Below are 22412 nucleotides of genomic sequence, written 5' to 3'. Positions count from 1 at the left end.
TGTAAGTATCAAACTTGCTAAGACATTAGACCTTCATTCCAGCCACTAAAAAGAAATCACAGTTGTGTGATGTGCTCGATAGAGGTACTAATTATGGCCACACTGGCAGTCATAGTATAATATATAAGTGTATCAACTCAACATGTTGCACACCTTCAGTTTACACGATGATTTACGTCAAATGTATTTCAATCCAAAAAAGTGAATGGTGCTTAATGGATTCATAAATGATTTAAAAATTTTTTATTGTCTTTGATTTTCAAACCTCCTACACTGAATGTGTTCCTTTTGCAATCCAAATGTTTAAAAAAAAAAACAGATCTTAAAAATAAAAATAACATTCCCCATGGCCAGAAAGAGGAAACAGAAAGAGCATACACCAGAGCCAGAGCTGGGAGGGCCGGGGGTGGGCTCGGCTGGGGGGGGGGGGGCAGGTACCCTGATTTAAGAGGCTGCGTGCGTGGAAGGGGACTTCCAGTAGCCGCTTCCAGGGCTGTGTGCGAGGACCATGAAACTTGCCCTGCTGTGCACACTGCTGGTGTTTGCTGGTGAGTGGGGCAGGACCCACAGCTGGGAAGGGAAGGTGGGGTATGACTAGGTGATATCTCTTTCCTAGACTGGTCCTCTGCTCTGATCGCCACTGCCCTGGTCCCCCCCACAGTCCCCAACCCTTCCATCCCTGCCAGGAGCCAGCAGCAGCAGCTGGTCCCCTAGAATGCTGGCTTCGGCCAGGGAGCTCTGGGCTATCACGCTGTGCAGCGTGCCTCTGGTCTGCTGTGAGGACGAGCAGCTGGAGACTCAGACACTGGGGCCAGCTGAGCAGACACCTGGGGCCCTTTGGACACAAATTACAGAAAGGGATCTCCCCAGGCCACCCTGCGCCCCTCTGTCCCTTTGACCAGATAATAGCAATGTTTCGCTTACGCACAGTACTCTGTGCCTGTCTTTCAAGTTCATCGTCTCCCGTGAACCTGGGAAGAGGGCTCTGTTGACTGTGGTGGCAGATGGGGGGAGGTTTCCATTCGATCTTCAGCAGAGCAAATGTAAAAATGTGGCTGCCAGCAAATTGGGTGTATTTGTTTCTCGAACCATCTCAACGTATGTAGCGTTGGAGAGGATTTGTGCTTTAAAATGTGGATTTCTGTTATCCTGGGACTCCTAAAGTTTTTAGAGGAACACATCTCCAGGGTTACAGTGAAAACCGTTAGGAAAATTGCAATCAAGCTACAGAAACTCATCTCTCCGACATAAAGAAACAATGCACTGTAGAGGCAAAATGTACAGATGAACCTGCATTCAACTGTTGGCCCACTGTCTCCTGGCAGTCTGACCTTGGCCAAGTCGCCTTACCTCTCTATGTCCTCACCTGCAAAATGGACATAATGGCACCCTCTTTACAAGGTTGTTGGGTCTCTAATGAGAAAATGTATCCAAAATGTTTAGCAGGTGTAAGTAACAGCAAGCAACAGCTTAACACGCAGAGAGTGCATGATGAGGCGTTAGCCATGCTCACTCCTGGGGGAAAAGGGTCCAGCCCTCTTGGTGGCAGCTAAGGATAGAAAGAGCTACCAGGACAGGAATTCCTGACAAGCTAAGCCAGTTCGCCAAAGATCTCGTAACCGCAAATTGGGTCCCGCCATGTCTCCGGGCTGGGCCCGCCTCACTTACAGAAGCAATGAGACTACCATCCAAAAGCTTTCTGAATCAAAGCTAAATGTACTCCTGACCCGGCATGGGAGAAATGCACCATTCCGGCGTGAGTTTATTTGTGTATTCCTAAGCTGACGTGGAAAGGGCCAGGCTTAGGGCAGAAAGAGGGACAAGGGACACCAGAAAGGCAAGATTCTGAAGCCAGGTCCCTGCTGGCCCACAAGGTGGGTGGTCACTCACCTTGCAACGGTTTGCCTCCAGGTTCCTTAGCACGGCATCTGGGACTCCAGCGGCCTGGGATCAGTCATTGGCTCCGCCAAAGCTTAACAAGGTTTCTCTTAAACATTTGTACAGCCAAAGCCACCGTGTCAGACAGGAGTGGCAACGTGGATTCCTGCTCATTGAGGGATACGCTGGGGACACAGCAGGCCTGCATGGACCAGATACCCACCAGTCACTTTGGCTGCAACCCAAGGCAGCTGGTTTGGGATCTTGCCCTTGGCCCACTGCACCAGCCCCTCCCAAACCCCCTCTTCCCACCTCTACCTCCCCCAACTTGGGGTGTGCCCCCCACTTTACTATTTACTTCATTTGCATGCATAGCTTTCATTATAACACCATTTAGCAGGGAATGGAGGGGAGGTCCACGACGAGGTCATTCGAAGGGGTGCACTGGGCCCGGTCCCCCTGAGACTCGGCCCCATCTGTCTTCTTGAATCGTCTCTCGAGGTTGCACACATGTATACCTCAGTCTCCTTAGCTCGTCTGTCCCCCCCCCCCAGGCTCTCCCCTGAATCCTTCGACTTAATGTATTTTATTCCTCCTGTCTCAACATAATGCATTCGTCTCCCCCAGTAAAATAAAATCCCCTTGCGGTCAATTCTAACCAGCAGCAATTAGAACTAAAATGAAAAATATCCGTGAAAATCATTGATTTCTAAATCATACTGCCTCCCCAGGTGAGCCTTGAGAGGGCGTTAGTGTGCGGCTTTCTGGAAGGGACGTGCGGGGCAGGGGCGGGTGCGGAGAGGAGGGTGTCTTCCTGTTACAGAATGGGGAACTCAGGGCAGAGGCAGTGACTGGAACCAAATTGCCCTGGGATTCAGTGCTGGCTCCTCCATGTACCGGCCACTGTGACCTGGGCAAGGTACTAAGCCTCAATCTGCTCATCTGTAAAATGGGCATTAAAGGTAGTTCTCATTGTACCAATGCCAGTTTCTCAGTTCCTGTAAATCCACCATTATTATGTAAGCTGATAATAACATCAGAGGAAACTGGGTGCTGGGTGAGGCGTGTATAAGAATGCTCTGTAGCTCTTTGCAACTTTTCTGTGCATCTAGAATATACCAAAATAGTTTATTTATTGAAAAAAACCCAGTATTTATCTCATGGGTTGAACAGAGTCAATAAATTACTACATGAAAAGACCCATAATAAGCCCTCGTTATCATTATATTATATATATATGTATATATATATATATTTTTTTAAGTTTGTTTATTTTGAGAGAGAGAGAGAGAGAGCACGAGCAGGGGAGGGGCAGAGAAAGGGGAAGAGAGAATCCCAAGCAGGCTTTGCACTGTCAGCGCAGAGCCCAACTCGGGGCTCAAACCCACAAACTGCGAGATCATGACCTGAGCCGAAACCAAGATTCGGACGCTAAACCAACTGAGCCACCCAGGCACCCCACCATCACCATATTTTTAATAAACCTAGGGGTTGTTGTCATTTTCTTTTTTCTTTTTCTTATTTTCTTTATTTTTTTTTAAAGTTTCGTTTATTTTTGAGACAGGAAGAGACAGAGCATGAACAGGGGAGGGTCAGAGAGAGGGAGACACAGAATCCGAAACAGGCTCCAGGCTCTGAGCCGTCAGCACAGAGCCCAAAGCGGTGCTCAAACTCACGGACCGCGAGATCATGACCTGAGCCGAAGTCGGCTGCTTAACCAACTGAGCCGCCCGGACACCTCTGTCATTTTCTCATCCAACGTCACTGGTTCGGTCCAACAGGGCAGAAGGGCCAGGCGTGTGTCCCACCGGCCTCCTCTGACGTTCATATCCTCTCCTTGTTACCGGGCTCTTTGGCAGGTGTGATTCCAACCCAGGGCGGGATCTTGAACCTGAACAAGATGATCAAACAAGTGACCAGAAAAACACCCATCTTCTCCTATTGGCCCTATGGCTGCCACTGCGGACCTGGTGGCAAAGGCCAACCCAAAGATGCCTCGGACTGGTAATCCCTTCCCAGACAGGACTGCGGGTGGCAATCCTGTCCTGCCCCCACCCCGGGACTCTCCCCTTTCCTGCTCCCTCACACATTCATTCCTCGACTTCGTTTTATGCCGTGCGCTGGGAGCCCTGCTGAGGCCGGGTACGGCTCCAGTCTTCCTGGACCTTGCCGTCTAGCTGGTTCTGCAGAGTCTCTGAAGGCCCCCCTTGCACTTCCAAGCCCTGATCTAGTGATAACACCCACACACGCTCCCTGCTGGTTTGGTTTATTTGTTTTTTTTTAATGCCTACCTCTTTTTGCCATTATCTCCTTCAAGCTTCACTACAACCCCAGGAATCAACTAGGAGAGACCAGAGCCATCCAGGCCGGGGGTCACTTCCCTGACCCACCACTTACAGGCTGTGTGACCTTGGGCATGTGGCTTGACCTCCCTGAGTCTGATTCCTCATCTGTGAAATGGGCATTGTACCAGTGCCTCTGTCGTAGGGTGGTGGCGGAGATTAAGAGAATATTCATGGATAAAACAAATGCCTGGTGCCTAGAAAGCACCCACTAAGTGTCAGCTTGTGTGGTCATAAAGACTGGAGCCCCGCAGGCCTTGACTCTTCCCGGGTGGGCACTCGGTTTCTACTCTTGGGGCAGCTGTGTTCCCTGCCTGTCCCGTTCCCTGTCCTCTCCCTCCAGGTGCTGTCAGAACCATGACTGTTGCTATGCTCACCTGAGGCAGCACCGATGCCGTATCCACACAGACAACTATGACTACACCTTTTCCCAGGGGGACATCCAGTGCTGTGAGTGCCCGGGGCCTCGGGGCTGTAGTCAGAGGCTGAGGAAGGGAGTTCTGGCACTTAACTGCCTTCGTGTGCTGTGTGACAAGGCACAAGCTGCTCGCCCTCTCTGTTTTTCTCATGTGTCCAGTGATAGTAGCTGGGCTGTGGGGGAACGGGGGTGGGAGTATGGAGAGGTCCAATGAGGGCTTTGACCCCTTTAGGATTTGGAAGGCTGGCAGGTCTCAGCTGGGATCCCAGAGCCTCTATCAACCAGCTGTGTGACCTTGAACACATTGCGTGACCTCTCTGAACGTCAGTATTCGCCTCTGTAAACTCCGGATAACAGTGTGCTACCCCCTAAACTTAACTCAAGAACTAAAATGAGAGCAGACAGAATGAGTCTGTTTGTGTGAGAATGAGTCTCGCACATGCCTGCTGCCCAGCGCGTGCGTGATAAATCACGCGGACTCCTGATGTCATTGTTACAACTGACGTTGTTATCGCGAGTTAACGGAGCAACCCGGCCAGGAGCTGCGCCACCCTGATGATCTCCATTTTACACACAAGGAAAGTGAGACCAGAGCGAAGAGGTGCTGGCCCAGGGTCACCCTGCTGCAGGTGACAGAGCCTGGGCTAGGCCTCAGGTCCCCCCACCCCCACCCTTGGGTCCACGCCTGGAGGGAGGCGGCCGCTCTGAGCTGGGAATCACATGGGCTCATCACACCAGAGTCCCCGCTCATTAAAGTCTTAATAATAACAACAACAATCATAGCCAACATTTATTGAGCACCTACTGTGTCCTGAGTGCTCTGCCTTCTCTAATACTCCCAGCAGCCCCAAGGCAGCTCCTACCCTCACCCCCACGCACAGATAATGACACTGGTGCGCCAAGGTCCCTTTGGCCTCTGTCTTGGCGGGTTCAGTTCCATCGGCCTGGGACACGCCCCACCCCCCCACCCTCCGCCACCTTCCACCCTGGCTTTCCACAGGGGAGCAGACCCTTCCGATCTCAGCTCAAATGACTCCTGACACTGAGTCCGATCCCCCTACTTTGCCATCTTGGAGCCCCTGCAGCATTTCTTACTTCCGAGAGGAACAGTGTGTATTATTCCTTTCTGTGGTCCTCTAATACCTGCTGCCCGCCCCCTCCCCCAGGAGTGTGAACCCCTTGTGTCCATTCTGGTCAGTCCTGTCCCTCCAGGGCCCTGCCACGGGATGGGCGCTCAATCGCTTATGAAAGGGATGAATGAGTAACTAATGGAGTGACAGAGCTCAGGGAGGTCACGGTTTGTGCCCAAGGTCACACCCCTAGGAAGCAGCTGGGAATGGGACTCTAAAGCTGAGCGACCCCTGCGCGGCCTCCAGAAACTCCCCACAGGGACCCTAGACCCACGCCCGCCTCTGCCTCGGGAAGGGACAGACACTGAGCTCCCGTCTCCTTCACCCCACAGCTGACAAGGGCAGCTGGTGTGAGCAGCAGCTGTGTGCCTGCGACAAGGAGGTTGCCTTCTGCCTGAAGCGGAACCTGGAGACTTACAAGAGACACCTGCGTCACTACTGGCGGCCCCACTGCAGAGGCCAGACCCCTACGTGCTAGGAGGAGTCCGCCCGGCCGTCCCTCGCCCCCTGCCCCGTTCCTCAGCATCTTGAGCGCTGCAAGTCCCATGGGACTGCTGACATCCCTCAGTATCTAACCCCCTGCACCAGCCTGGGAGGGTCTCAACCTAGCCCCACCCTCCACCTTGCTCCTGGACCTTCGAAACCTTCCCGACCAAGTTGGCAGCTGTCTCTTCCAAGGATGGATTGAGATCGGAGGAAAAGCCGCGGCCAGGAGGCGCCTGGGGGATGGTGTTGGGGCCGAAGTGGCGGGTGTCAGGGGTGGGGGTTTGGGGACCGTGGCGTGGCAGGTTCCCTCTGCCATTGCCACCCACCGGGCCTCCTGCCTGAGTCCCACCTGCTCTGACACACTGTCCGTGCTGCAGCCGGGGTGGCCTAAAGGGTAGTGTTGATCCTTCTGTCCACATGGCTCTACTCCTTAAAACGCCAGAGCCCTTCACCACCCCGGGAGAGGGCCTGTCGAGGAGTTTGGGACCTGTGCTCTCTGGCATACGTCACTCTCCCCAACTAGGCTGGGAGGTCCTCGTGGGCAGGACGCATGACTATCTTGGATTCAGTTGCATCCCTGTGCCCAAAGCAGTGCCCGGGACCAAGAAGGGGCTCCCTGGATCCCTCTCGAGCAAAGGGCCAGCTGAAGCCACCCGGTCCTCTTGTTCCAGGCCTAGGTCTGCACGCACATGTCCTTTCCTGTTTCCAGGTGCTTGCGCAGGCTGGGACCTCTGTGGAATGCTCCACCTGCTGTCCCCAGGTGGCTGATCCCCATCTAGGCTCCTCGGGGTCCAAGGGCTACTGGGGACGGAAGTGTCTCCTGGCTGACTCCTCCCCGGCTCCAAGGGCTCGCTCCCTCCTCCAAACCCGCATAGCACTTTACGGGGCTGCAATTTTCCAAGCTTTACCTTGAGTGATATATAATATCTGGGTTTTTCTGAACCCCTCCAACCAGACTGGAGCTCCTGGAGGACGGAGGCTATGTCTCTCATCTTTGTTTCCTCTGCTCCCCGACATAATAGGTGCTCAATTAATGCTTATGGCCCAATGAGCCCATCACAGATGGATGGAGGTCGTGGCAGGTGTTATTGGTGCCTCACCCACATGCCCTCCCTGCCCAGGCTCCCAACCCCCAGCTAAGCCAGATGTTTGGCCGCTCTGTGCTCACATCTGTCTCCTTCTCCTACCTGTCTGCTGGGAGCTACCACCCCTCCCGCCCTTCCCACCTCTAACCAGTGACTAGAGAGCGTGATGCCAGATGGGTGTCTTTGCCCGACCCCGCCTCTGTGCAGGACCACCTGGGTGACATGCTGCATGCCCCAGAGCTCCTCGTGGGATCCGGCTGAGGCCAGATGTCTGGAATACCTCTTTGCTTAGCTTTGTACCCTGGCCCGGCCTGTTCCCCTTGTTGCCTTACAGGTTTCTCTTGAGAACACGCCCTCAGTAAATCACTCACTTGCACAAGAATCCTGTCTCAGGCTCAACTTTCTGGGGAAACTGACTTGGGACAGACAGATGGATGGACGGATGGATGGATGGATGGATGGCCTTCTTCATATAAGGATCCACGATCTGTCATTTGTATGTGATTAGCTGTGTCTCCAGCAACAGGGCTGGAGCCACCCACATTCTCCAGCCGTGACACACATAGGTGAAACAGCTGACCGATCACTTTTCCTTTGACATGAAGCTCAGTGTCTCATGTGAGGCTGGGTAATAGGAATTAGGAACCATGGGCACTGGGTTCAAATGCCAGTTATAACCACTGACTCGCCTCCGGAATCCCGGTTTCCTCACATGCAAAGTAGAGCTGAAATTAAGGAGGAAATAAGATGAGGTCAGAGGTCAGCATGTTAAACTAGATTAATGCATATGAATGGTGAGCACGGTCCCTGGCACACGGTAACGCCTCTGTAAATGTTAACCGACGTCCGCCTTCTTTCCACCCAGCTCCCCTCTCCGCCGTCTACACGACTGCGCAGCCCTTTCCATTAGATCCTGACTTGCGATGTTCTTTTTTTTGTTCAAGAGCTAGCGGCCCCCCTTGTTGATTGGAGCCCCTGTGATAGTGACAGCGTCAGTGTTGGCAAAGGATGGGCGTTATTTTCCATTATTATCCCCATTTTACAACCTGAGGTTCAGAATACGGACAGCAACCTCTGAGGTCCCACAGCCGGATTCCAGCCCAGACTCCCCCCACCCCACTCCCTGGTTCCCCATCCCATTTGTACTGGTCAGGAAGCTTCCTATGCCTCGATGGACTTCAACAATGAGGGCATTTACAACCTCACATGACAAGAAGTCCAGGGGCAAGGTGGCTCTTTAGTGGCTTGGTAATGTCTTCAGTACCTGGTTTCTTTCTTGCTCTGGCCACTCTCACTGTGCTGCTTTGCCCCCTGGGTGGCTCAGAACAGCAGCGGTGGTCCAGCCCTCATGCCTGGACACAAAGACATCCAGCAGAGAATACGCTGTCCCTTTCGTGTCTGTTGTCAATGAGCCTTACCGTCACCATCCGGCAGACTTTCCCAGCAGGACTGGCCACCCTAAGCCATAGTGGCTCAAGGTGATGGGATTAGTCTGGTCGGTTTAGATTCCTCAGGATTTATGTACCCTCGAGAGGAGACAGGGTTAATGTCCCCTGAGTGTCACGTAGCCACTAGAATGGGAGCTGTTAGGGTTGTCGATAGCATAGTGTTGGGTGGGCAAGTCTAGGGCTGGGTCAGGAATGGGGCTGTCCCTGTGTGAGCTCAGCACCTAGCACAGGGCCTGGTGGTCCCAGAGCAGGTGATCAACAGTCATTTGTTATGAATGAATGAGTGAATGAATGAATGAATGAATCCCAGGTTGGTAAAGACCTGGGACTTTGAACCAAGAGGTGGGATGGACAGATGGGGTCTCAGGGCAGCAGGACTGAGTCCCCAGAGTAAGGCAAGACTCCCCACCCCCCACCCTGTGGGTTCTCATTCTGGGCCAATTTCCAATCCCCGGAATTGGGTAAGAGGCACAAAGGAAGGAAAGACTCACAAGCAGCTTCTGTTCTCCACCCGCATCTGTCCAGCAGCCCTGGGTGTAGGAGGCAGACAGGAGGACACAGTCACTGTGCTTCCTGTTCCCTCCAGGGTCAGAATCACAGAGGGACAACCCGGAGGGGGGCGGAGGGGGAGCCAACACCGAGACCTGACATTGAACACATGTGGTGCCCACTCACCCACTTCCCTCAACTCCCTGGGGCATGGGCATTGTCACCTGCATTTTCCAGGTGCAGAAACTGAAACTGAAGGGTGAGTCACTGGCTGATAAGTGGCAGGGCCGGGACTCGAACACAGTCCTCTCTGGCTCCAGGGCCGCGTCTCACCCTACCTCCCACACTCTTTACTGGGACACTTGGTGAATCAGCTCCGGGTGCCCTAGGTGGGGAGGAGCCACACCCTGGGATGAGGAGGTGAAGGTGGTTGTGGCAAGGCAGGAAGCCTGGGGAGAGGGCTGGTGAGTGATAATTGTACCAACAATAACAGTGGCACTCAGATATTGCCCTCCCATTGGGAGCGCTTAATCCCACCACCCACTGATCCGATCCCCAGGCCACCCAGACCCAGGGTGCCACCTCCAGGGGGTGGGGGCCCAGCCCAGGGGCACGATGGGCAGCTGTTTTCTCCACGACTCTGCCTGTTTTTCCAGCAGGAGCCTCTATCCAAATACCCAAGCTCGACCCTGTCTCTGGGATGTGCGGGTGGGGCCAGGGCTCCTGTCTCCCCTCTGCACCCTGCTTCCTGTGCCAGTGCCCCCTGGAGGGGGGTTGGGGGTTGTTGGCTTGGGGTACACAGCATCCTTGCTCACTACTGAAGTCAGGTCTAGAGCCTACCTCACCCAGGCAGCCCAGACACATGGGAGTGAGGGCCTGGCTGGCTCTAGAGCTTGGGGAGCGGGGGGACTCCTCTATTTTTTTCCCAGTTGAAATAAAGAAGAGATTTTAGGGGCCCCTGTGTGGCTCAGTTAAACATCCCACTTCAGCCCAGGTCATGATCTCACAGTTTGTGGGTTCGAGCCCTGCGTCGGGCTCTGTGCTGACAGTGCAGAACCTGCTTGGGATTCTCTCTCTCTTTCCCTCCCCCACTTGTAGTCTCTCAAAATATATAAACTTAGAGGAAAAAAAAAGAGAAGAGATTTTAAAATAGTTTGTGAAAACGCAAAGCATGTCAGAGAAAGATTCCTTTCTGTCTCTGCTTTAGGTTCCTGGCCAAGCCTCATTCACTTTGGGGGTCTCTCCTAGAAGGACTGCCTTCTTCCCCGGCTCTTAGCAAGACTGGCTCCTTCTGTCATCCAGAGCTCAGCTGGCAGTCACTCCCTCAGAGAAAGGTCCCTGCCCTCCCAACCTAAAGCAACCACCTCCCACCCTGATAGTCTCCCTGCCTTGTTTTCATTCTCTGCTCCCCTTTTCTGCTGGTTTTCTTAATCACTTACTCATCCAGCCATTTGTTGACCTTAGATTGAAAAGCGGGAGTGTTATCGCCTCCCGGCCCCTCCCTCAGAATTATCAGAAATCAGTCCCCCTCCCTCTGCCAAGAACACTCCCCCACTCCCAGGAGACCCTGGGGTCAAAGATCCTTCTGGAGGTGGGCTGCCTCTTCCGGAGCCCCTTCCCCGGCTGGCTTGGAGTTCCTAAGAACCTGCTAATACATTCTCTCATTTACACCTTATTACAGGTGCCCCTGCCAGGTGTGGCTTCTGACCTTCTTTTCCAGGGGAGGAAAACAGGCTCTGAGAAGTAAAATATCTCGCCCACAGTAACTCACTCTGCGAGAGGTGGCAGAGGCCGGGCACCCATGAATCGCCGGGTGCCACCCTCTCCAGCCCAGATGGTGTGCTCCCTAAGGCAGTGGTTCTGAAACTTCACAGAGGACGAGAATCCCCTGGCAGAGAGTGTTCAGAATGCAGGTTCTTGGGCCCCACCCCCAGAAGGTCTGATTCTGCAAGTCTAGGATGGGGCCCAGGAACCTGTATTTTTTTTTTAATTTTTTTTTTAACGTTTATTTATTTTTGAGGCAGAGACAGAGCATGAACGGGGGAGGGTCAGAGAGAGGGAGACACAGAATCTGAAACTGGCTCCAGGCTTTGAGCTGTCAGCACAGAGCCCAACGCGGGTCTCGAACCCACGGACCGCGAGATCATGACCTGAGCCGAAGTCAGACGCTTAACCAACTGAGCCACCCAGGCGCCCCACGGAACCTGTATTTTTAACCAGGTCTGCTGGAGATTCTGTCTCTGGCTCAGGATCATACTCCAAAAAGGATGCAAGCCGTCTGTCCCCATGGCCCACCATGGGGCTGACCAGCCTGATAAACCAACGATCCTGGGCCAGCGCAACTCACTGGGCTGCAAGATTAGAGACCCACCTTCTATTTTTTTTTTAAGTTTTTATTTTTATTTATTTTGAGAGAGGGTGAGCGAGCAGGGGTGGGGCAGAGAGAGAGGGAAAGAGAGAGAATCCCAAGCAGGCTTTGGGCTGTCAGTGCAGAGCCTGGTGTGGGGCTCGAACTTGAGATCATGACCAGTCGTGAGATCATGACCTGAGCCGAGATCAAGAGTGGGACACTCACCCGACTAGGCCACCCAGGCGCCCCTGAAGGCCCACCTTCTAGATCAGACTCCTTGCAAGCACCGTTCTTTCCGCTGAGTCTACTCCAAACTGCCAGATAGGATAATGGCGAGGCTTATGCTTCCCAAACCCAGCCTTTGACACACCTCCTTCCAGACACTTGGTTTAATATTTCAATTTACTTTGTTTTTTAACCTTTCCTAACCTAAGTAAATTTATCTGAGAAGGAAATTAATTCCTCTCTGGTATAAGGAAAGCCAGTATTACTTGTCATCAACAGACGGTGACCATAAAAATCAATGCAATGAAAATAAAACTCTTATTGGAAGGGTGCCTGGGTGGCTCAGTCGGGTAAGCATCCGATTTTTGATTTCGGTTCAGGTCATGTTCTCATGGTCGTGAGATCGAGCCCGGCGTGGGGCTCTGCGTGAAGGCACAGAGCCTGCTTGGGATCCTGTGTCTCCCTCTCTCTCTGCCCCTCCCTTGCTCTCTCTCTCTCTCTCTCTCAAAATTAATTAATTAAAAAACAATTTAAAACTCTTGTTGGAGAGAAAAAGTGCACAGTCAATAGTTGGGTGAACTAGGCACGCATGGGAGAGGTGCTGAGGATGCCCAGCCTCCACACAGAGACCACCTTCGCCTTGATGCATTCTGAAGAACTGGAAGGAACTGGAGAGAGAACAAGTCAGGCAGTCTGTGAGCAGCACAGTTTGTCCTCTTTGGGGAGTCCCAAGCCAGGTGGGTGGGGGTGGGGCGGGAGACACCAGCTGGGCGATGCTGTAGAAGGTCCTGGAGACGAGGGAGGCAGAACACAGGGACTGCTCTGGGGGTGCACCGGCACAGCCCGGGGGCAGGTGGTCATGGTGTGGCTGGACTGGCCTGGGAGACCCCCACACTAGGCTGGCTTCCATCACTCTCTTGTCCCGGGGCCTCAAACGGGTTCAGAATATGCCCCTTTGCATAAGAATTATTTTGAGCTGAAGGCAATTAAGAATTGACAGATGCAGAAAGAGTTCTCTGCCCGTCCCTTATCTGCCTAAAAGCAGGACACAAATTTCCCTATGAGGAAGGTGCCCCCAACCCTCCTACTTGGAGAGAAGAGCAGCTCTTATCATCAAAGCTGGGAAGTCACCACCAAGATTGATTTGCATAAACAGACTATTCTAAAATAGCCTTTCTTCCATTAGTTCCTCCATATAGCATCTGGTCATCTCCCCCCAACTTACTATTACGTCCCGTGAAGCCCAAACCTTTTTTTCTTTGCTAAAAAGGAATCCTCTGAGTCTAACTTCTTTGAGTTTTCTTTTCTGGGAACTCCTATGCATGTCAATATTAATAAATATCATGCACCTTTTCTCCTGTTAACCTGTCTTTTGTTGGTTTAATTTGCAGGCCCCCATGAGCTAAACCTAAAAGGGTAGGGGAAAAGTTTTCTTCACCAACATTGGCCGGCAAGTCTCCATTGACACCAGAGTGGTCAGGGTGAAAAAGCTCATGTTAAATGGAAAAAGGTAGCAGGAGAAATGCTCTAACATAGTTAAGTAGTCAAGAGTATGGACTCAGGGTCCCACACACAAGGTCTGCCAGCTCTAGGGTCTCCTCACTCCAGGGTGTAGGATCTTGGGCACAAGTCACCAAACCTCTTGGAGCCTGTTTCTTTACCTATAAAATGGGAATTATCATACTGTCCACATGAGGTGTTGTGGGGTAAATGAGAGACCCCCGGAAGGCACTTTGCACCCTGTCCGGCATGTAGAGACCAGCCCATGCGACACATAGCAGTTGTTGTCCTGCTCATTGTTGAAGGAATGTTAGCAACATTGGTAGGTTGTTGACATTTCTTTACTTCTCCCCAGGGCTTGTCCTCAGCCAGGCCTGCTTGTTGGAGCTCTATATAGGGCATTAGCCAGCGGGCCGTGGACAAGCGACCCCTCCTCAGCCACCTCACCAATGACTGTCGTTGGGGCTGGCGGGGCCCCGGCAGCCTATGGGTGCCAGTGACTGGCAACTCTCCCCTCCTGGGACAGCAGGCAGGCTGGCCAAGGTCTGAACTGAAACCTTGCCTGGGCATCATCTTGAGCAGGGACCAGCCATATTGATTCAGCACACCTTTCCTGGGCAAAGAGGGTGGGGTTCATCCCTTTGTGCTCTGCTTACCAGCTGTGGTTCCTGGGCAAGCTCCTTGACCTCTTTGTGCCTCAGTATCTCCACGCACAGGATGGGGTGTTCATAGTACTTCCTTTGTGCGTTAATACGAGGATTCAGTGGAACCTGAATGAAGAGGTGAAGCACGCTTAGGACACCATCCACACTGGGATCTGCTTTATCACATCAGGCATCAGATGAGGCAGTGGGGCTCATAAAGAAGTTCCAATCCCAGCCCTCAAGAGGTACCTGTTGCCATGGGGGGGGCCTCGCCCAAACTTCAGGATCTGAGAAGCTGGTTCAAGTCACGGCACCACTAACTTGAGTGGGGCCTCCAACAGGACACCTTTCTCTCTGTCTCTGTTTCCCACTCTGTAAAATGGGATGTTTTGAGCCTATTCTGGATCGTGGATCTGGCAACACTTTGAAAAGCATAAAATATTAAAAAGTCTAGAATATTCTACATATAAAGGAAGTCTGGGAGTGTCTGGGTGGCTCAGTCAGTTGAGTGTCCAAATCTCAATTTCAGCTCAGGTCACGATCTCACGGCTTGGGAGTTCAAGCCCCACGTTGGGCTCTGCACTGACAGCACAAAGCCTGCTTGGGATTCTCTCTCCCTCTCTCTCTCTGCCCCTCCCCCACTCTCACTCCCCCTGTCTCTCTCAAAATAAATAAATAAAACTACAAAACAAAAAAGGAAGTCTGTAAGCTAAAACTTTGAACGTTGATTGGAAGCTCAGTATGATAACACAACTGTCTCTAGATAAAGAGATCCTTGGAGAAGATAATAAGAGGTTTAAGGTTTACAACCAACAAGTTTATTTGAAACCTGAGTAATCTCAGCGTCTGACAGCTGGCTCACTTTGATTTATAGGAAACCGATTGTGCAACATTCCAGATTTATTAAATCAGCTGTTTAGAATCGATGACTCAAAGAGATTTTGGGCATGGCAACCAATTTTCTGATTCTCTACCTCAGGGGTTCTCCGACTTGATAAATGAGTTCTTCGCCAATTCCCAGAATCTATCATTTTGGTATTGACAGATGGATGAGTTTGAGATGTGACTTTTCTTTCTAGAAGATCCGTCTCCCATTCTCCCCAGCTCCTTGCTGGAAAAGGGATGGGGCACTGAAGTTAAGTGGCAGTCAGTGCAGAGGAATTCACACAATAACCAGGAATCTTCCAGAAAAGGGTAAAGTCAAAGGAAAACCAGAGCTGGGCAGTGGTTAGAGGGGTAAAGGCAGATTCTAACCAGGAACGGTTCCAATGGGAGACAAGATCTGGGCTGGGCTCAGTTCAGAACACAGTACGGACATGTGGGGATGTGCAGTCAAGAAGCAGGTGGGGGTGGAATTGCTAAGGAGGTGAGGGGGGATTCTGGCTAAACCTACCCAATAGGATTCTTGCTGAGGGCAGGCCCAGGTGATCAGACATCACCTGCAGGATGATGGGGGGGGGTGAGAAATTTGATAAGATATCAAGGCGATCAGATATTGAGGGTGAGGGTTCTGGCTAGACTTACTTATCAAGATTCTTGCTCCTGAGAATGAGAGCGAGGCAAAAAAGGTCTCAGAGGAGCCTAAATTTGGTCAAGAAGTGAAGTTATCTGGTCCCTCTTCCTGTTCAAGAAAAGAAGAGAATCTTTCCTCTGAACCGCATGAGTCACTTTGTTGTTTGGTCTCCTTTTGTTCGTGAGGGATCGGTGAACCCATCGGCTAGACCTTTGTCATAGAGGCTATTTGCTGGATGGTGTGAGCAGTCTGGTATTACATGGGAGCAATTTCTATGGAAAGTATAAGAAGAGAAAGCTTAGTAGTTGAGAGCCCAGTTTCTGAGATCAGAAGGCAGCCAGCTGGAAGATTTCTAGATGTTGGGCTGGAAGTGTGTTCATGATGGAGTGAGGACAGCAAGGTCAACCCAACAAACTTCCCGGCTCTCACTTCCAGTGTCGTTGGTGATGGCCTCGGGGGTTCCAGTGAACTCTCAGAGCAGCTGGCACAACAACAGGTGTGAAGGTTGCCCGGACACCATCTATTGTGACTTCTCTGAAGTGTATATCAATTCACCCAGCCTCTGTTGACGGGATATCAGGGAAAATGGCAGCTTGAGTTCTCCGTGATGCCGGGGCAGGAAGGTGGGAGAACAATGGGAAACTTGAATCTGGGGAATTAGAGTCAGATAGTGGAGAACCCCCAAGGGTGGGCTGTAGTTTTCCATTAAAACACGAAATTTCTTTCTACGGTTACACCCCATTTTGACCAAAGATAATCAAAGCATGATTGTTCTTGTTTACAAAATTATTCTGGCCTCATTAGATTTGGCATGATTATTTATATAAGAGCAGCAAAAAATGGTGATTGACCACATGGGCCTTTCTGAGTTTGCTGCCTTGGAACCTTTCATGAGGAATATCGGTTTAGACACATAGAAGCCTCTGGAAGCTAGGAAGCCAAGCCAGGAGCTCACCACCAGACTTTGCCTTCAGTATCCGTAGTTTTGGGTGAATTCCTCTCTTCTCAAGGTCCCCAAGATATCCTAAGATCCCTGGGGCTGACAGGAAGTGATCTTCCTTACCTGTAAGGCTAGGAGCCCAGTAAATCCAGGTACCAAACCAGTTTTTTTCAAGACAGCTTTATGAGCATTGGCTCCATAAATTCAACCTTAGGTTCTTAAAACTGTCTTGTCATATCTGATTCTATGCACATCATTCTCAAATATGACATGCCCTTCAGAGTCCCGGTTGTATAGCCAACATTTCCACCGATGATCTGTTACAAGGAGGACTGATTCTTATGAAACTCAGGCAAGTCATTATATTGCCATGGAAATAAGAATACTCAAGAAGAGTTTCTGAATTTTGAAGGGAGCAGGTAAGGAGAAAACATAAATATGTCATTTCTGTTTACAAAAGTATAGTCTACCAAATTGTCATGAGCACAGACAACTTTCAAGACAAGAAAAAGCAGCTTGTGATATCTGGAAAGTAGAACACTAAAGACCTAGCCATGTTCTAATGATGCTTGCTAAACTGACTTAACAAGATTCTTGCTCTTGGGGACAAGAGTCAGGGACAGGGCCCAGTCAAACGAAGGCTAGGAGAGCCTATATCGGTAACAAAGTTGTACTGGGTTTAAATGGTGGAGAGGTAACACGTTGTAAGAAAATGTTCTATCGTAAAAAATGACAACTGTTTCAAACAAATGTTTTCATTAAAAGGGAAAGTTATAAAATGTACATGGGTTTTGTGAAGAGGATGGTAACATATAAATCCGTGTTTATTAGGAGGGCACACCTCCTACACCTTTACCGTGGAGGCACCGTCCCAAATTTAGAGATGTATAAAATTAGGGCCAGGAACACAGGTCATCTGAGTCTGTGGATGTTGACAAGCTATACCCACGGGTATATGTGAGTATATCAAGTAAGCTCTGCTCATCTTTTGTGATCGATGCAGCCTCCTGGTGTCCCCACACCTTACTACTTTCTGCATCACCCCAAGAGCTTGTTTACAAATATAGTTTTCTGGGGGCGCCGGGGTGGCTCAGTCGGTTAAGCGCCTGACTTTGGCTCAGGTCATGATCTTATGGTTCGTGAGCTCAAGCCTCGCATCAGGCTCTGTGTTGATAGCTCAGAGCCTGGAACCTGCTTGAGATTCTGTGTCTCCCTCTTTCTCTGCCCCTCGCCCACTCGTGTGTGTGTGTGTGTGTGTGTGTGCACACATGCAGTCTCTCTCTCTCTCAAAAATAAATAAAACATTAAAAAAAATTTTTTTTAGTGTTTATTTATTTTTGAGAGACAGAGAGAGACAGCATGAGCCAGAGAGGGCAGAGAGAGAGAGAGGGAGACCCAGAATATGAAGCAGGCTCCAGGCTCTGAGCTGTCATCCCAGAGTCCGATGCGGGGCTCGAACTCACAGACCGCGAGATCATGACCTGAGCCAAAGTCGGACGCTCCACCAACTGAGCCACCCAGGCGCCCCTAAAACATTTAAATAAATAAATAAATAAATAAATAAATAAAGCAAATACAGTTTTCTGGTCCCCGGACCAGAAGTTATGATCAAGCAAAGGCTGGAAGTACAGAAACTAGAGGTTTCTGACTGGTTGCAGGTCCTGCTTGCTCCAGGCCCAGCGTGGGGCTCCCTACAGGTGCTGCCTCACCTACAACCGCAGCTACTCCCACCTGAGAGCTCGACCAGCGGTGCTCCCCACAGGGTCACTACAACCACAGCGTCACCGACAGCCACATCCAATGTGGTAAGGGGTAGCCTGGGGCCACCTTCTGCCCTGGTCGCCAACCTTAACCCATAGGGTTTGTGCTTAGAGCCAACCAGTTGGAGTCAAACTCTTGGGCTTGGGTTTGGGGGTCCTCTCCCATAATAGGTGCCATTATTGAGTGCCTACTGTTTGTCAGGCACCACACCGGCTAATTTATGTGCATCATGTCATCAAATATTCCCAACAGCTTATGCAGGAAGGTGTTATTAGCCTGTTTGGCAGCTGAGGAAACTGAGGCTTAGAGAATTGGAGTCACAGGCCTGAGGTCACATGGTGAGGAAATACACAGAGATACCGCCTGGGCCCCCGTCTGGGCCAAAGCCCTTAAACACTGGCTCCCCAAGATTTATTTAAACTCATGGCTTGGCTCTCTGTTTCCCAGTGAGGAGCCAAACACCTGTGTTTATGTCCAGTTCCTCCGCTGGGTGGTTCCAGAATGTTCAGGGACTGATGCCATCACAGACTTGGAGATCCATGACCAGAAGAAGCCCAGTTCTGGTCTAATGCTTGAGGAGAAGGATGAGGGGGTCCAGGGCACCGGGCCCCAGGGGCGCCTTTAGGGGTTTGTGCAATTAAGGCTAAGACAGATGCCGGCAGCTTCAGTCCCAGGCAGGCCCTGAGAGGTCATGTGCACAAGGGTTTCTCGAATCCTTTTGATGGCAACTCACAGAATGTAATAACATTTACACCTGTACCCAGTCAACACCTCCCCCCCCCATGCACACACACACCACAACAGAGGACAATTGGCTGAAGCAGCACTTTACCCCTTGTGATATGGTCACACATGCATTAAGAAGCACACACACGATGCACATGCACACACACACACACACACACTCGCACACGCACACGCACCAGATGCAACCCTCCGAACTGATTTCATCATCCACTAATGGACCAGGGCTACAGTTTAAATTATCTGTCAGGCCTGCTCTTATAGGGGTGCCTGGGTGGCTCAGTCGGTTGGGCAGCTGACTTTGGCTTAGGTGGCGATCTCACCATCGTGAGTTCGAGCCCCGCATCAGTCTGCCCGCTATCAGCACAGAGCCTGCTTCAGATCCTCTGTCTCCCTCTGTATCTGCCCCTCCCCTGCTCACTTGCTCTCTCTCTCGCTCTCAAAGATAAACATAAACAAACAAACAAAAAAACCCACCTGCTCTTATAAAATGGGAAAGCTGAGGTCAAGAAGGGGAAGGGGTCTGCCCGAGACCACCCAAGACTCATCCGAAGTCAGAACTAGAACCCAGTGTCTGGTTCCCGATTCTTCTCGTTACCCCAAATTAAATTCAGATTAATAGAACGTTAACCCCACTGAGTGTGGAGGAGGTATTTGGACGGTTTGAGGTTCAAAATCCCAACAGCTAGACAGGGTCTAATCCTGTGCTTCTCAGAGCATGCGGGACACATGCAAAGCACAAAGTGCCTCTGGGTCACGGCTGTGGCTGTTGGCTCTCACTGAGCCCTTGGGAATCTCCGTGGCCAGCCTCCCCCAAAACCAGGTTTCTGTATTGCGTTCCTAGCTCCAACTTCTCGGTGGAGTTCCTGAGAAGATACAGACGTGAGCCCTGCCTTCTGTGTGTCTCTGGGTGCAGGGGTTCTGACCCAGTCGGTGGATGTCTACTGAGCATCCCCTCTGTGCCAGACCCCGTGTGCCAAGCAAGGTATGGGGTGCTGGCCGCAGTGAGGCACAGACCCTGCCCCCGGTGAGGTCAGGCCCCGGATCTGCACGTCCCAGGCCCCAATCCCCACTCTGCCTCTCTCTGGTTGTGTGGCCCAGGTTACACACTCAGCCTCAGGTTACTCACCCATTAAGTGGGATAATTATATCTGCCCATCAGGTTGTTGGGAGGATGAAGTGACATAACCCGTATGAAAGTCCCCGGCACGTGACAGGCAATCAGCAAGGGATAGCTTTTACGATTATTAGTACCGATAAGAGGAAAAAAGCAACTCACAGGTAAGGAGAGGGAGGCCACAGCCCAGAAGGGAAGAAACAGCGAGAATGGAGGCAGAGTGGAACACACAGGGTGAAATGGGAGGAGTGGAGCGTTGGGGAAGAAGAGAATGATTGGGAGATCAAAATGGAAGGGCCGTGCAGCCAGCAGTGGAAAGACCTTAAACGTCAGGCTGAAGAGGCAATGGGGAGCCACTGAAGGCCTTAGAGGAACGGGGTGGTGCAAGAAAAGATGATTGGGGAGCCCTGACTGATAGCAGCAAACCTCCGCGGGGGCTTTACTTATGCCGTAGTCGTGGGCTTTCCGAATTCAGCGGGAAAGGGGATTCTGTCACCATCCTGAGAGACCCCCAAGAGGTGGCAGGATTTCTGAGGCTCCCAAGGAAGGCTTTTGCCACCTGAGTGGGACGCACCAGAGGCGAGCACTCCAGTTACCTTCCCCAGCTGGCATGGGTCCCGGGAGCAAGTCCAGAAGCAGGTGTGCAAGTGGGGTCAGGAGTTGACCTGCGTCTGAGCAAGCTCTCGACACACAGGACAGGCTGGGACCTCATTTCAGGAGCAACCGCAGGAAGTCCACACCCACTGCTAGGGCGCTGAGTTCTCTCCCCTGGCCCCCTAAGGACACCGCCCCAGCATGGAGGAACAGCCTGTCCCCTCGCTCAGCACAAGCCCAGACCGGGGAGGCATCAGGGACTGAGTGACCAGGGGGTGAGCCACACATGTCCAGGCTGTGCCACCAGAGAGGTCAAAATGCTCCCACCACTGCCCAGGTCCTCAGTTCTCTCTGTCTCCACCCTGGTCCGTGAACACCTTAAGGGCAGGGACTGCGTCTCGTTCATTCCCCTGTCATCCAGTGGTTCATTCATTCAACAGACACTTGTGAAAGTTCTGCGGCCCAAGTGACAGGGCAAACTGGACCAGCAAGGATGAACCCATGAGGACAGCCCAGAACACCCTTCGCCATCTCGCCACCTCCAAGGACAGAAGCTGAAGCTGGTGACCCGGCAGGGCCGGGAGTTGCTGCCACCCCAGAGTCTTCCGACCCAACAGATAGGGGACCAACAGATAGGGGACAACACGTGTCAGCCGTGACAGCATCTCACGCTCCGGTTCCGACTCTGCTCATAAAAACCCTACCACCTCTATGTCACGGCTGCCTCCACATCTCACGCAGAACGTCCCCGGGGACCCGCACGAACCTGGAATTCTGTGAGGATGGCGTTTCTGGGCAACGTCGGTTCAGCAAAGCTAAGGGACACGGTACAGTTCTAGGACGGTCCACCCCTCAGGGGACCATGGCAACTTTGAGAGATGACCTCCTTGAAGGTTTGCTTGTCATGCAAGAGATAGTCAACTAAGAGTCAGAGCCTCCTCCTAGGTTTCAGCGACCCCTGGATTTCATCTTTTCCCCAGAGCTGCCCACGTAGTGAGAGTGGGTCCAGGGCCACCACGATGGAGGACCTCATGGGGTCCCCCTCTACCGAGGATGAAGCCAGAGCCCCAACCAGACTAACAAGTCAAGGATGGCCTCTGTTATTCAAGGCCCTCGTGGGGCGCCTGGGTCATTCCGTTGGTTGAGCGTCCGACTTCGGCTCAGGTCATGATCTCACAGCTCATGGGTTTGAGCCCCGCATGGGGCTCTGTGCTGACAGCTCAGAGCTTGGAGCCTGCTTCGGATTCTGTGTCTCCCTCTCTGCCCCTCCCTTATTCGATCTCTCTCTCTCTCTCTCTCTCTCTCAAAAATAAGCAAGCATTAAAAAAAAACTTAAAAACAAACAAACAAAAGAAGAACGTGGAATCCAGAAGATCCTCCCAAGAACCCCCAATGTGGATGAGTCCTTGAATTGCCCCAGATTCCGTTTTCTCTCTCTCTGGGCTGGAGCTGAAGACAACAGGATAGTGATCAGAGCCCAGGGTTTAGAACCAGGATCTGAGGTCTAACTCTAAGTTTTGCTGTTGATGTGCTGTGTGACTTTGGGAAAGTCTCCTAACCTCTCTGGACCTCCATTTCCTGGTAGATAAATAAAAGTCCCCCCTCCCCCCGAGAGGCCCTTCCAGCTCAAGCCCATCTCAGCCCGTGGTTTTGCTTTCATAACCTCACAGCAGCCCTTGTCCACAAATGCCTGCCTCGCCTGTCCGAAGCTGGTACTCTGAGCAAGGATGCCCAGTGATAACAGTCTG

The 22412-nt window shown here is 51.7% G+C and overlaps 1 protein-coding gene across 1 annotated transcript; it reads left to right on the top strand.

Annotated features, from left to right (window-relative positions):
- Nucleotides 1-492: 492 nt before the first annotated feature.
- Nucleotides 493-7711, top strand: PLA2G2D (phospholipase A2 group IID). The gene is made up of 4 exons (XM_030326259.1): nucleotides 493-548; nucleotides 3738-3882; nucleotides 4564-4670; nucleotides 6101-7711. Exons 1-4 carry the CDS (start codon nucleotides 509-511, stop codon nucleotides 6244-6246), a joined length of 438 nt encoding a protein of 145 aa, XP_030182119.1. The 5' UTR covers nucleotides 493-508; the 3' UTR covers nucleotides 6247-7711.
- Nucleotides 7712-22412: the final 14701 nt, after the last annotated feature.

Source organism: Lynx canadensis, chromosome C1 (genome assembly GCF_007474595.2).
Source record: "Lynx canadensis isolate LIC74 chromosome C1, mLynCan4.pri.v2, whole genome shotgun sequence".
Classification (NCBI taxonomy): domain Eukaryota; kingdom Metazoa; phylum Chordata; class Mammalia; order Carnivora; family Felidae; genus Lynx; species Lynx canadensis.
This window is presented reverse-complemented; position numbering and strand designations above follow the sequence as displayed.

Excerpts from the sequence above, each read along its gene's own strand:
- PLA2G2D (XM_030326259.1), top strand. The coding sequence starts at position 509 with ATGAAACTTGCCCTGCTGTGCACACTGCTGGTGTTTGCTG. Across the intron at positions 549-3,737 it reads CACACTGCTGGTGTTTGCTG|GTGTGATTCCAACCCAGGGC; the intron begins GTGAGTGGGGCA and ends GCTCTTTGGCAG. Across the intron at positions 3,883-4,563 it reads CCCAAAGATGCCTCGGACTG|GTGCTGTCAGAACCATGACT; the intron begins GTAATCCCTTCC and ends CTCTCCCTCCAG.